Below are 11,501 nucleotides of genomic sequence, written 5' to 3'. Positions count from 1 at the left end.
AAATGGTACCACATAATTATAACAAAAATTGAACACAAATGTAAATGCCATATTTAAATCATCTGCCTCTTGCTGAAGCAGTCCTTGTGTTAATTATTGTTCCATTACAGGAAAAGGGCAAACAACTAATTTACCAGAAACCAACAAGTGCCTAAGTGTTCCAGGCTGCATGAAAGGACCATATAACATGCTGGAGAACCAAGCTAAATGGCAAATATTACACACAAAAAGTCCCATCTTTGCAAGTTTCAGAGTTGATTGTTTCGAACATTTGAGAAACAAACAAAACCAGAATGCATCGTTTGGTGGCAGTGAGCATCTATGACCAAGCCGAAACCACTTTAAATTAACAATACCACTGGTTTGGAAAATCAACCCACATTCGTGCCAGAAGGAAAGCATCTTGAATTGTGCAGAAATGAAAAAACAGAAACACAGGCTGACAGAATGATGAATGTACTGCTGGAGCTCACAATGAATTAGGAAGCTGATTATATCTTAGAGGCATTCAAAACATTTAAACCAAAGCACAGACTGCCATTCAGTGGTTTCCTGTTAGGCACTAGCAACGGTAAGAGAGCCGAGATGCTTCCTTGACTTGACTCAATACACAAGCACCTTCATATTAAATGTGTCAGAACACACAGCAAACCTGTGGGAGGTGTTGTATGCTATTTGTCAGAGCTGCCTGACAGAAGTGCAAAGAAACTCCAGAAGGTAATCTGCCAGGAGTTCTGTCTATTATACAACAACAGAAAGAAAACTGTCCCTCTCCAAAGAGATGCTTATACCAAGGAGATAGGGAGTGATACAAAGGGGAAAGACAACAGCATTGACATCCAAAGCTCCGTCCTCAGGTACTCCAAAAGAAAGGAACACTTTCATGGGCCGAAGGATTTCCATGTTGATGTCCCTGTAAGGAAGTTCATCGTGGAGAGTGATGAATGAAGCAAACCCACAAAAAAGCAGCTGCAAGATGCCTGATGTTATTCTTGAGGTCTCAGAGTTACAATTCCAATCTGAAATACAAGGCCAGGAATAGAAATGGAGTTGGCACATTCCTGGTTCTCAGTTGTTGCTCCAGGTAAAACATGGAAGAGAAAATCATCACTTTGTGAAGGTGACACTGCCCTGAACCTGAATCAGATTAGAATCAGATTAGAGATGAGACCGACAAAGTCAAGGAGTTACAAATCCTTCCTGAGCAAGAGATCCAGAGATCACCTGGTCAGGGCCAGCAATCACAGCCAGCAGTACAGCTGCAGCACAGTGACTCAGTGGTTAGCACTGCTGCCTCACAGCGCCATGGTCCCACGTTCGATTCCAGCCTCAGGCAACTGCATGGAGCTTGCACATTCTCCCGGTATTTGCGTGGGTTTCCTCTGGGTGCTCCAGTTTCCTCCCATAATCCAAAGATGTGCATGTTAGGTGAATTGGCCATGCTAAATTGTCCGTAATGTTCAGGGATATAGAGGGTAGGTACATTAATCAGGGGTAAATGGAGGGGAATGGGTCTGGGTGGGTTACTCTCCGGAGGGTCGGTGTCGACTTGTGGGCTGAAGGGCCTGCTTCCACACTCTAGGGATTTTAATTCTTAAAAAAAAATGACAGCTCAGTGAAAAATGGGGTTCCCACTGACTGGATCCAGAATAATTGAGCCCAACACAATACATCAAGATCACTTGGAATGGAGAAGTGGAAGCTCAGAGTCATAAAGTTGTGTACTGGACAGGCATCTACAAAGACATTGAAAATATAGTGTCTCCATGCAATGTACATCAGGATGAGAGAAACAGCCAATAGAAAGAGAGGATGATAGATGCTGACGTACCATCCAGATCATGGCACGCTGTGGGAGCTGGTTTGTTCACACACAATCAAGAATCATAGCTCATAATTCAGGATGGCTACTTCAAGTTTAACCCTTTGATGGAATAGGTATAAGACTCACAGCAATGATCTCAGTAAAACAATTTTAGGGGCTTGCTTAGCAAGAGATTGCTGAAAGATTAATATCAGAGAATGATATCCAATTCCCAATCACAAAGTTGAAGGATTTCACTGAATAGTATGGGTTAAACATCATTACCTTCACATCAAGATGTGATCAGATGATCAACAGAATCCCCTGTGAAATGCTGAGACAAAGGGAGACCCAAACTTTACCTTATATTCACTTTTATCCTCACCTCTCAAAACTTGCACAGAGCCAAGAGGAGGTGATGGCCCATTGGTATTATCACTAGACTGTTAATTTTTTTTTTAGACTTACAGTGTGGAAACAGGCCCTTCGGCCCAACAAGTCCACACCGACCCGCCGAAGCGAAACCCACCCATACCCCTACATTTACCCCTTACCTAACACTACGGGCAATTTAGCATGGCCAATTCACCTGACCCGCACATCTTTGGACTGTGGGAGGAAACCGGAGCACCCGGAGGAAACCCACGCAGACACGGGGAGAACGTGCAAACTCCACACAGTCAGTCACCTGAGTCGGGAATTGAACCCGGGTCTCAGGTGCTGTGAGGCAGCAGTGCTAACCACTGTGCCACCGTGCCGCCCAGGCAATACTGTGAGGACCCAGGTTCAAATCCCATCTTGGCAGTTGGTGGGATTTGAATTCAATAAATATTTGGAATTCAGAGTCTAATGTTGACCGTGAATCTATTGTCAATTGTCAGAAAAAACATCTGGTTCACTAATGTCCTCTATGGAAAGAATCTGCCATCCTTGCCTGGTCTGGCCTCCATTTGACCCTGGACCCACACCAATATGGTTGACTCCTAACTATTCTCTGGGCAATTAGGGATGGGCAATAAATGTAGACCTAGCTAGAGACATCCTCATCCAGTGATTGAATAAAATAAGCCAACTGTGGAGTTGTTGAATGGAAGAAGGTGTAAGATCACTCTTTAATCTAACTACATTCTCCAGGTGACCAGGAGGAAGATGGACAACAATTCACTGGAGTAGAAGAAGGAGGAGGACTACATTTAAACAAATATGCTCAAACTGAACTGCGCTGTTTCTGGATAAACCATACTTATACAGGGACCAGTCACAAATGCCTGGTGTTAAGCAAAACTGTCACTAATGCTGAGGTAGCAAGATCATGCAAAATTTTGAGTGAAATTAGTGAGCAAGTAAGAAAAGACTGAGTCCATATTTAACCTCCACCAGAGCTGGGAACATGGAAAAGACCATCAACAATAGCAGAAATGTCACTATCCAGGGAGTGAAGATGAACAGGATCACCAGAAAGAACACAACATTAACAATAGTGAGCACAATTCTGAACAACATGGAAACTTGGAGCAGGACGTGGCCATTCTGCCCTTCCAGCCTGCTGTACTATTCAATATTATCATGGCTGAACATTTATTGCAATGTTGCATTCCCACTTTTTCCTTTCGGTACCTTTAAAAAGTAGGAATGTATCTCCATGCACAAGAATACCTGGGCAACATCCCAGCATCTCATCACGGAGAGCAACAAAAGCCAAATCTACAAGTTGGAGACACAATGAGGTATCTCAGCGATACCATTCATTTCCAAATATCAACTGACACTCTTCCTGAGTTTGGAAATGTTAATGACTGGAATTGGTCACACTGGCACTCCTGTTGTGAGCAGAGATTCCAGCAGCTGATCTTTGACTGAATTTAACTAAATTGTTGAAACTGAGGTGAAATGGAATATCTTGTTTTTGATCTTCCAGACACTCAGCATCATGGATGAGGTCCTCATTGAGGGTACTGGTCATCTGTGACTGTCACTGGGAATGGGATGTTGTTATGAGCCCACAGGAAGCAGTTTGGCCTCGACTGTGTCTTTATTCAATTGACTGTAAGGTGGATCCTACGATAAGAGCCTCATGGTAGAGGTCACATGACAATGGAAAGCCTGGAGGTACATGAGCACAGAATTGCTTCTGTACTTCCCAAAGAGATGCTCGCTCTAATATCTTTGCTGAAAATGGAAAGAATCGAATCAAAATCTGCAGGAAGTAGCTGGAAGTCGATGGATTGTGGGTAGATAGATTGCAGGTAGCTGTCTGCGTCTGACAGATAAAAATTCTCTGAATGCAGTGATGTAAATGTGAAGCAGAGCACATTCTCTGCCTCTGGATCCAACACTGCTCACTTCAAATCAATCCTTGATCAAAAGATGGGATGAATATGTTTTATCCTCATGCCCTGCTGTAGTCCCAGCCGACCAGTTGCATCCTTTTGGATGAGACTAGCTTGATCAGTAGTGCTGCTGCCCAGTCAGTCTTGGTGGTGTGCATTGAAATGTCCCACCCAAAATACATTCAATGCCCCTTCCACCTTCAATGTTTTCACCAAATGCTGTTCATTAGCTGGGAGGTGGGGGGCAAGGATGGTGCATGGTGGGGCCACTAGACCACCCACCCACCAAGATGAACCCAAACCTACAACTACAGCTGTCCACAGGTAACCACATTCCAGCCACAGGTTTCAGACTCCAAGCAGTAAAAACCCACAGGGGAATTCAAGATTTTGAATGGACTTACAATAGACATTGAGAGGTTGTTTCAACTGGATGGGAAATCTAGAACATGGGAGAGAGTTTCTGGAAAAGAGAACAATCATTTAGGACAGAAATGATTATTAATTTGTTCACTGAAAGTGTTCGGCACCTTTGAAATTCTTGACCACTGAGGCCTGTGGATGAGACATCACTGAATACATTTAAGATTGACATACAGACATTTGAGTTCCTCTGAGAGTTGCATGAGCTGGGGAGTGAACAGGAAAGTTTAATTAAAGCTGATCACATTGAATGGCATTGTTGGTTTGATGGGCTTTATATTCTGCTCCTCATGTTATTTCTCAGTTTTCAATGTCAATAACTGAAGCATTTTCAAACCACGATTGCCTGTTACAATGTCACCAGAGATCTACCAAAGAACATCTCACTCTCCAAACAGGAGAAATCACAGAAACAATATGAAGTGAACCAATAACTGCTTCTGTTTTGGTTACAACTGGATGGAGTTGGGTAAATCAGTGAACAGGAATTAGGAATATTTTATTGGAGAGGAATTCTTTTGTTCACAAAGGGAACTATTTGCTTCAGACATTCGAAACAACTGAATGACATCATTTACTAATTAGACATTTCATTACTGACATCATTTATTCCAGCCCAAGGTGTGAATTATTTTAAAGATGGGAATCAATTGAACATGCCAGAAATCTTCCCATTCAATCTTACTTTGCATCTGCAGCTTTGCCTTTGTGTTTGGTTGGTAACAGCTCCTCGTTCCTGGCTATTTTTGCCATGAGCTCAGCCTGTTGTTTGACTGTATTCAGTGACTGGATCCTCTCCCTGAACCCAGGCTTTGCCACCTCTTTCTCAGATTGAATCAGCAGATCAATGTATTCTGGGGTTGACAATGTGTTTGGTCTGAGAGCTATTTCCTCAAGTCTTAAAATGCACTGAGACGATGTTTCAATCAACTCCAACACCACATCCTGCACATCCGCTAACTCCTGCTGAAGCTTCTTCATGAGTTTCTGCTGTTTTACCTTTTCACCAGATGCCTTTTCATATTTTTCCTTCAGCCCTGCGTATGTTATTTTCTCCTTTTTGGTTTCATATTCAAATCTGTACTTTTGGTTGAAATGAACAGACCAGATACATTTACCTGGACAGACTGTGCAGTATCCGTGCTGGTTCATTGCTGAACATTCTATTTTACCATCATCATTAGGAATGCTACAGGGATAGTGACAGGTGATGAAGCATTTCTGACAGTTGGTGATGTAATTACCGGTCCCACTGATATTGATCTTCACCGGAACTGTGATTTCTACCTCATACTCAAAATCTTTATTTGCATCCAGATCGAGCTGGAGTTGGTTCAAAGCTTGTTGTGTCTTCCTAATCTCCTCCAGTTTGGTCAAACCCATTTGGATTTGTGGCTGTAATCCCTCTATCGCAGCCTCCAGCTGCTGACGCTCCCTCAGGACCTCCTTTGTCAAATGTAAGCTCTTTGTTTCCATTTTGCTCAGAGCTGAAAAGAATTTCCTCATATTGTTTGATCCCATCTTCCAGAACATTGCATCAAAGGTATCGCTATCTTCCTCCTCCTCACTGCTACCATCAGGGTCCCTCTTGTTGACAGAGTTACCAGGAGCTGGTCTTTGAGCAAATATGGCTGAATTGTTGAACTTGAAATGAACTGGGAAACCTTTTTTATCTTTGGGACACGGTATCTCAGCAACATTGATGGCCTCCAGAACAGGGGGAACCTGCCCATCAGCAAATGTCACCAGGATTCGGATGTTGTCTGCAATATCTTTACCAAAAATGGAAAGAATTGAATCAAAGACATATTTCTGTGTATTGGTCAGATGAGCCAAAGAGGCCTGAGCAACAAAACACACGGCATCGATCTGATCAACACCATCTGGGGAAGTGAAGAACTCTCGGATCTGATCAGTGAGCAATTTATCTCGGGTTATCCCCCTGGTATCTCCGAATCCTGGAGTGTCGATGATAGTGACAGAGTAATCAATCTGGAATCCTACTCGATGGTGCAGTTCATAGGCAGTGATTGATGATGTCTGACTTTCAGCCTGGGATCTTCCTGTCCCTTCATCAATTAATTTGTATCTGAAGTTGTCCTCCCATCCCACACCCAGGATGTAGTTGACCATCCCATTGATGAAGGTTGTTTTTCCTGCTCCTTTTCCTCCAAGAACTATGATTGTCCTCACACTGTGTTTTCCAGTGGGTTTTCCAAAGGAGCATTTTACAAGGTGTCCAGCCACATCAAGTACCTTCTTCTGTAAGGGCAGTGTGTAAATGGGAGGGGTCCCCCTGGCTGTTAATGTACATTCTCTGAGAAGTTTCACAGCCAGTCTCTTTGGCTGATTCTCTGTTTGTATTAAACCCTCCTCACTTGGTTCACTCGAACCTCCTTCTCCACAGTCAGCAGACACTCGCACTCTGTAGGAGGTGTTGGGTTTCAATCCCTTTAAAGTATAACAACATTCACTGTCTGTTGTCTTTATTTCCTCCCACAATGCATTCTCTGTGCTGGAGGGACCTGCCTTTCCTTCTCTATATTCGATCCTGTACTGAACAATATTAACACCAGCTCCAATCTCAGTTGGCCTGTCCCAGGTGAGTGATACATCACACCAGTAAATCTTGAGTGTTAAAGGTTTACCAGGTGGGCTTGTAGGCCGTGTGGTGACCTGGGAACTCTCACTGGCCTTGCTGACCCCAACCTTGGTCACTGCTCTGTATTGGAATCGATATTCCTGATGTGGCTGCAACCCAGGAATTGTGATGGATTCAGATTTATCAGGAGTATCCACAGTTTTCCATTCCTCCTGTTGGATGTTTCGGTATTCCACCCTGTACCCAACAGTCTCCCCAGCACCGTGTCTCGGTGGCTGTAATTGGAGAGTCACACTGTCATGTGATGTTCCACTGACCACAGGTCTCTCCGGTTGTGATGGGGGTGTGAAGCAGTGATTCACCACAAACCCTCCCTCATACAGGTAAATCGATGCTCCCACATTACTGTCATCCTGCACAGACGCAGCAATGAACTTGGTTTTCCCTTGTGCTCTGTTCGCTGTGGCAAAATCCAGGAATAAGCGAGACAGCTCCCTCATCTTCTGGGATACAGATACTGAGTGAAACCACTGCTGGTTATGATGTTCTGCACTGACCTGGTTAGCAGGATCTGGTATCTGCATTTTCGCAGCTGTGTGAGACTGTAGGTAGCTGTCTGCTTCTGACAGATAGAAATCCTCTTGCTGCAGTGATGTGAATGTGAGACAGACCATATTCTCTGTCTCTGGATCCAATACTTCACGATCCAACTCACTCCTTGATTTCACTGTGTGAATATCTTTCAATATCATGAGATATGATCTCACCACATTCATTTCCCGCTCCTTGTCATCCAGCCATTTGCTCAGTGCCTGGTGTTTGAATGGTGACTGTTCCTTGTTCTTCAGAATATTCACCAGTGACCCTTCCTCCTCCCCACCTCCACGGATAGATGGTAACACACTGGATAAAGCTTTCTGGAAAACCAGCCTGTATTCTCGACACATCTCTCGGAATTTCAGTATCTTGTCCCTGATTTCTGGAAATTGAACAGTGACACTGTCTCTCATCATATCATTACATCTGATCACTGTCTCACTGAGCTGCTCCAGCACAGACTGGCAGTCATTGAGCAATCCAATACTTATGTCCCGTACCAGCTGAGCAGCTTTGGAGTCCAGTTTGTTGAGTGGGTAGAGCCAGACCCTCATGGGCACTGCGTGCTCTCCATCATCTCCCAGTAACTTTGGGAGGGTTGTGTAGATTTTGACAGCATCTTGGAATGTGGTAGGATTGTTTTCCAGGAAGAAATCCCCATGAAATGTGCAGCTGAATTCCTGGGCATTGGATATTTGTTCCTCTGTCATTTCTAGGGAGATCTGACCCTCGATTGCAATAGTTGGAATCTTTTTAACTATCCCCTCCAGGTGACCCTGAATGTCCTGTAGGTTCTCTGTTGCAGAGATCTCTTGATCAAACACAAAGAAAGCCTGAGCCCCGTACAGCACTGCTGTAACCACGTGAGTTGCTGTCCCCTCATCAAACACATTCGGGTAGGTTATATTCTGCAGCCCCAAGTGGCTCATTGTCAGCTGCTCAAACCTGGTTGTTGCTCGGTACTGAAGGGTCACCCGGGCTTGTTGCCTCGATCTCTTTGTGTCATTGAGATATTTCGCTGATCCTGCCACTTCCACCAAACCGCACAAGAAACTTGCTTTCAATGATCCATCCACATTCAGTGCAGAGGCTTTTGAATCAGTGGAGTCAGATGCAATGATATGAAACTCGGTGTTACGCTGAGAGCGTACATGAGGTTGCAATTTCTCTAATTCCCACAGTGTGATCCCTACAGAAAGAACAATTCAAATTACAGTAATATTGATAGGAACATGGTGAATCAAAAGGAGGAAAATATATACTGTGCACAGCAGGTAATATAGTTTCCATATGTTTTATTTGCGTTTTACCTGTTCCAAAATTCAACAATGACACGACAGAATTGAAACAAAATTCTGAGGATCATGTGAATCTTATGGTGTACACTGGGAAATCACATGGTGTGGATCACATGATCTGATAGAGATCAGTGTCGATTGCTCTACAGTTAGTTAGATTGTGTTACCTGGGATCAGACAGTCGGATCGGCAGTCGTACAGCATTCCCAGTTGGAAAGGACGGCCCAAAGTTGCCTGCTCTATCACCACTGTTTCTCCTTGACTCATGGTGTCACACGATCCAATCCAGTGTCACCGGTAATTGAAGATTGCAGCTCAATACCTGTCATACAGAGTCATATAAACTCAAATCAGAGCATAGACTGTCACAAATCAGGAACAACAGGCAATGTGGTCAGTGTCCTGACATGTTGTAGAAAATTGAGTGGGATTGCAAATCACCATAAGAAATAAGTTGTGCAAGATGCTGTTCCTGAGAGAATATGAAAGATGCTGATTCCATCGATGGGCTATGCCATACCACCTTCACATTGAAAATGTCCTCCATGTGTTCATCCAAGATGGAAGACTAGAAAAACATTGTGGCTGTAAGAGCTATTCCCTTTTTGAGGTATTTTCTGTGCTGGAGCTGATTTTCTCAAATTCGAAGAGCTGTAATTACTGTTTTATAAGCTGTTGCATTGTTTTGGAACTCTGGGACAAAAAAGATCAAAACAATGGCACTTTAAAAAAGGAGGAAGGCAGACAAAGGTAGTGACCCACGGGAAGTAATTCAAACAGAGAAGAAAACCTACCTGACTGTCTGACCCAGCAGTGAATCTGCACAGCTACTGCCTCAGCTCTTTGATTTCAAGATTTTTCTGGACACCAGAGTTTGTCAAAGAAAAATGAACAAACAGTGAAATTCACAGCTAACCTTGGAGAAACCTGTGTGGGACAGCTCACAGCAGGGCAGCAGCAAAGAGACTTTTTAAAGTGTCTCCTTACTGTCTATTTTGTAAAGCTACAACAGTAAGTAGAGTGGGCTCTTCTTTGATTCTATGTTTGATTGAGAATTATCTCTTGATTAAACTTAAAAAATATAAAACATAGGTATGAAGTCAGCATGGATTAGTGTTTTTATTTAGAGCAGGAGGACTGTGCTATTTTCTGGCTCTGTGGATTGTTAAGGAGCAGCACTGGCCTTCAGTCAAATGATGTGCACTTCCTGTCAGATGTGAGAGATGAGGGAGAGTTTCCATGTTACTGATAATGATGTCTGCAGGAAGTCTGTTTGGTTGTGAACCCTATCAAATTGCATGGATCGGTTGGAGCAGCAGCTAGAGGCAATGAGGAATGTACAGGAGCCGGGGGGGGGTGTGTGATGGATGGCAGTGAGAGGCAATGAGGAATGTACAGGAGCCGGGGGTGGGGGGGGGGGGGGGGGGGGGGGGTGTGATGGATGGCAGTGAGAGGCAATGAGGAATGTACAGGAGCCGGGGGCGGGGGGGGTGATGGATGGCAGTGAGAGGCAATGAGGAATGTACAGGAGCCGGGGTGAGGGTCGGGGGCAGGTGTGATGGATGGCAGTGAGACGAAGGGAGGAAAAGCTGCACACAGTCAGCTCCAGGAAAGGTAGGAGAGGGAGCGAGGGAGTGCAGGAGTCTCCTGTGGTTATCCCCATCTCAAACAAGTATACTGTTTTGGAAAATGGAGAGGGGTGATGGAATGTAACATGAACAGCCATGTTTCTGACCAAAACTGGCTCTAATGTAAAAAGGGGTACGTCAGATCCCAAGCAATCGATTGTGATCGGGGACTCTCTAGTCAGAGGCACAGGTAGACTTTTCGGCAGCCGACAACAAGAAATCGGAATGGTGCCTTGCCCCCCTGCTGCTCGGATCAAGGATACCTGGGAAAGGGTGCAGAATATTCTCAAAGGGGAGAGGGACCAGCAGGAGGTTGTTGTACATATTGGAACTAACAACATAGGAAGAGAAAAGGATGAGATTCTGAGGAGAGAATCTAGGAAGTTAGGCCAGAATTTTTGAAAAAAGGTTCTGGAGTATTGTCATATCTGCATGACTTTCAGTGCCATGAGCTGGTGACAATAGGAATAAGGGATAGAGCAGATGGATGGGTAGTTAAGGAGCAAGTGCAGGGGAGAAAGGTTCACATTTTTGGATCATTGGAATCTCTTCTGGGGTAGAAGTGACCTGTACAAGAAGGACAGATTGCACCTAAATTGGAAGGGAACTAATATATTGGCAGGGAGATTTGCCAGAGCTGTTCAGAAGGATTTGAACTAGTAAGGTCGGGGGGTGCGACCCAAGGAGACAGTGAGGAAAGAGATCAACCTGAGACTGGTGCAGCTGGGCAGAGGATGATCTGGATGTGAACATAGGAGGTAGAGTCAGTAAGTTTTCAGATTTCACCAAAATTTGGAGGTGTGCTGGTCAGGGAAGAAG

The 11,501-nt window shown here is 44.3% G+C and overlaps 1 protein-coding gene across 2 annotated transcripts in view; it reads right to left on the bottom strand.

Moving 5' to 3' along the window:
- The window catches only part of LOC132832471 (uncharacterized), a 40,509-nt gene that overhangs the window by 1,191 nt on the left and 27,817 nt on the right, over nucleotides 1–11,501 (bottom strand). For both annotated transcript variants that reach the window (XM_060850502.1, XM_060850503.1), the window contains 2 exons: nucleotides 9,222–9,376; nucleotides 1–8,945 (listed from right to left, as the gene is read on the bottom strand). The exon at nucleotides 1–8,945 is cut by the window's left edge and continues 1,191 nt beyond it. In XM_060850502.1, coding sequence (XP_060706485.1) covers nucleotides 5,239–8,945; nucleotides 9,222–9,321 — 3,807 coding nt within the window. In that variant the 5' untranslated portion in view covers nucleotides 9,322–9,376 and the 3' untranslated portion in view covers nucleotides 1–5,238. The remainder of the gene's footprint in view (nucleotides 8,946–9,221; nucleotides 9,377–11,501) is intronic.

Source organism: Hemiscyllium ocellatum, chromosome 35 (genome assembly GCF_020745735.1).
Source record: "Hemiscyllium ocellatum isolate sHemOce1 chromosome 35, sHemOce1.pat.X.cur, whole genome shotgun sequence".
In the NCBI taxonomy this organism is placed as follows: Eukaryota; Metazoa; Chordata; class Chondrichthyes; order Orectolobiformes; family Hemiscylliidae; genus Hemiscyllium; species Hemiscyllium ocellatum.
The sequence above is the reverse complement of the archived record's forward strand: the minus strand, read 5'-3'. Positions and strand labels throughout refer to the sequence as shown.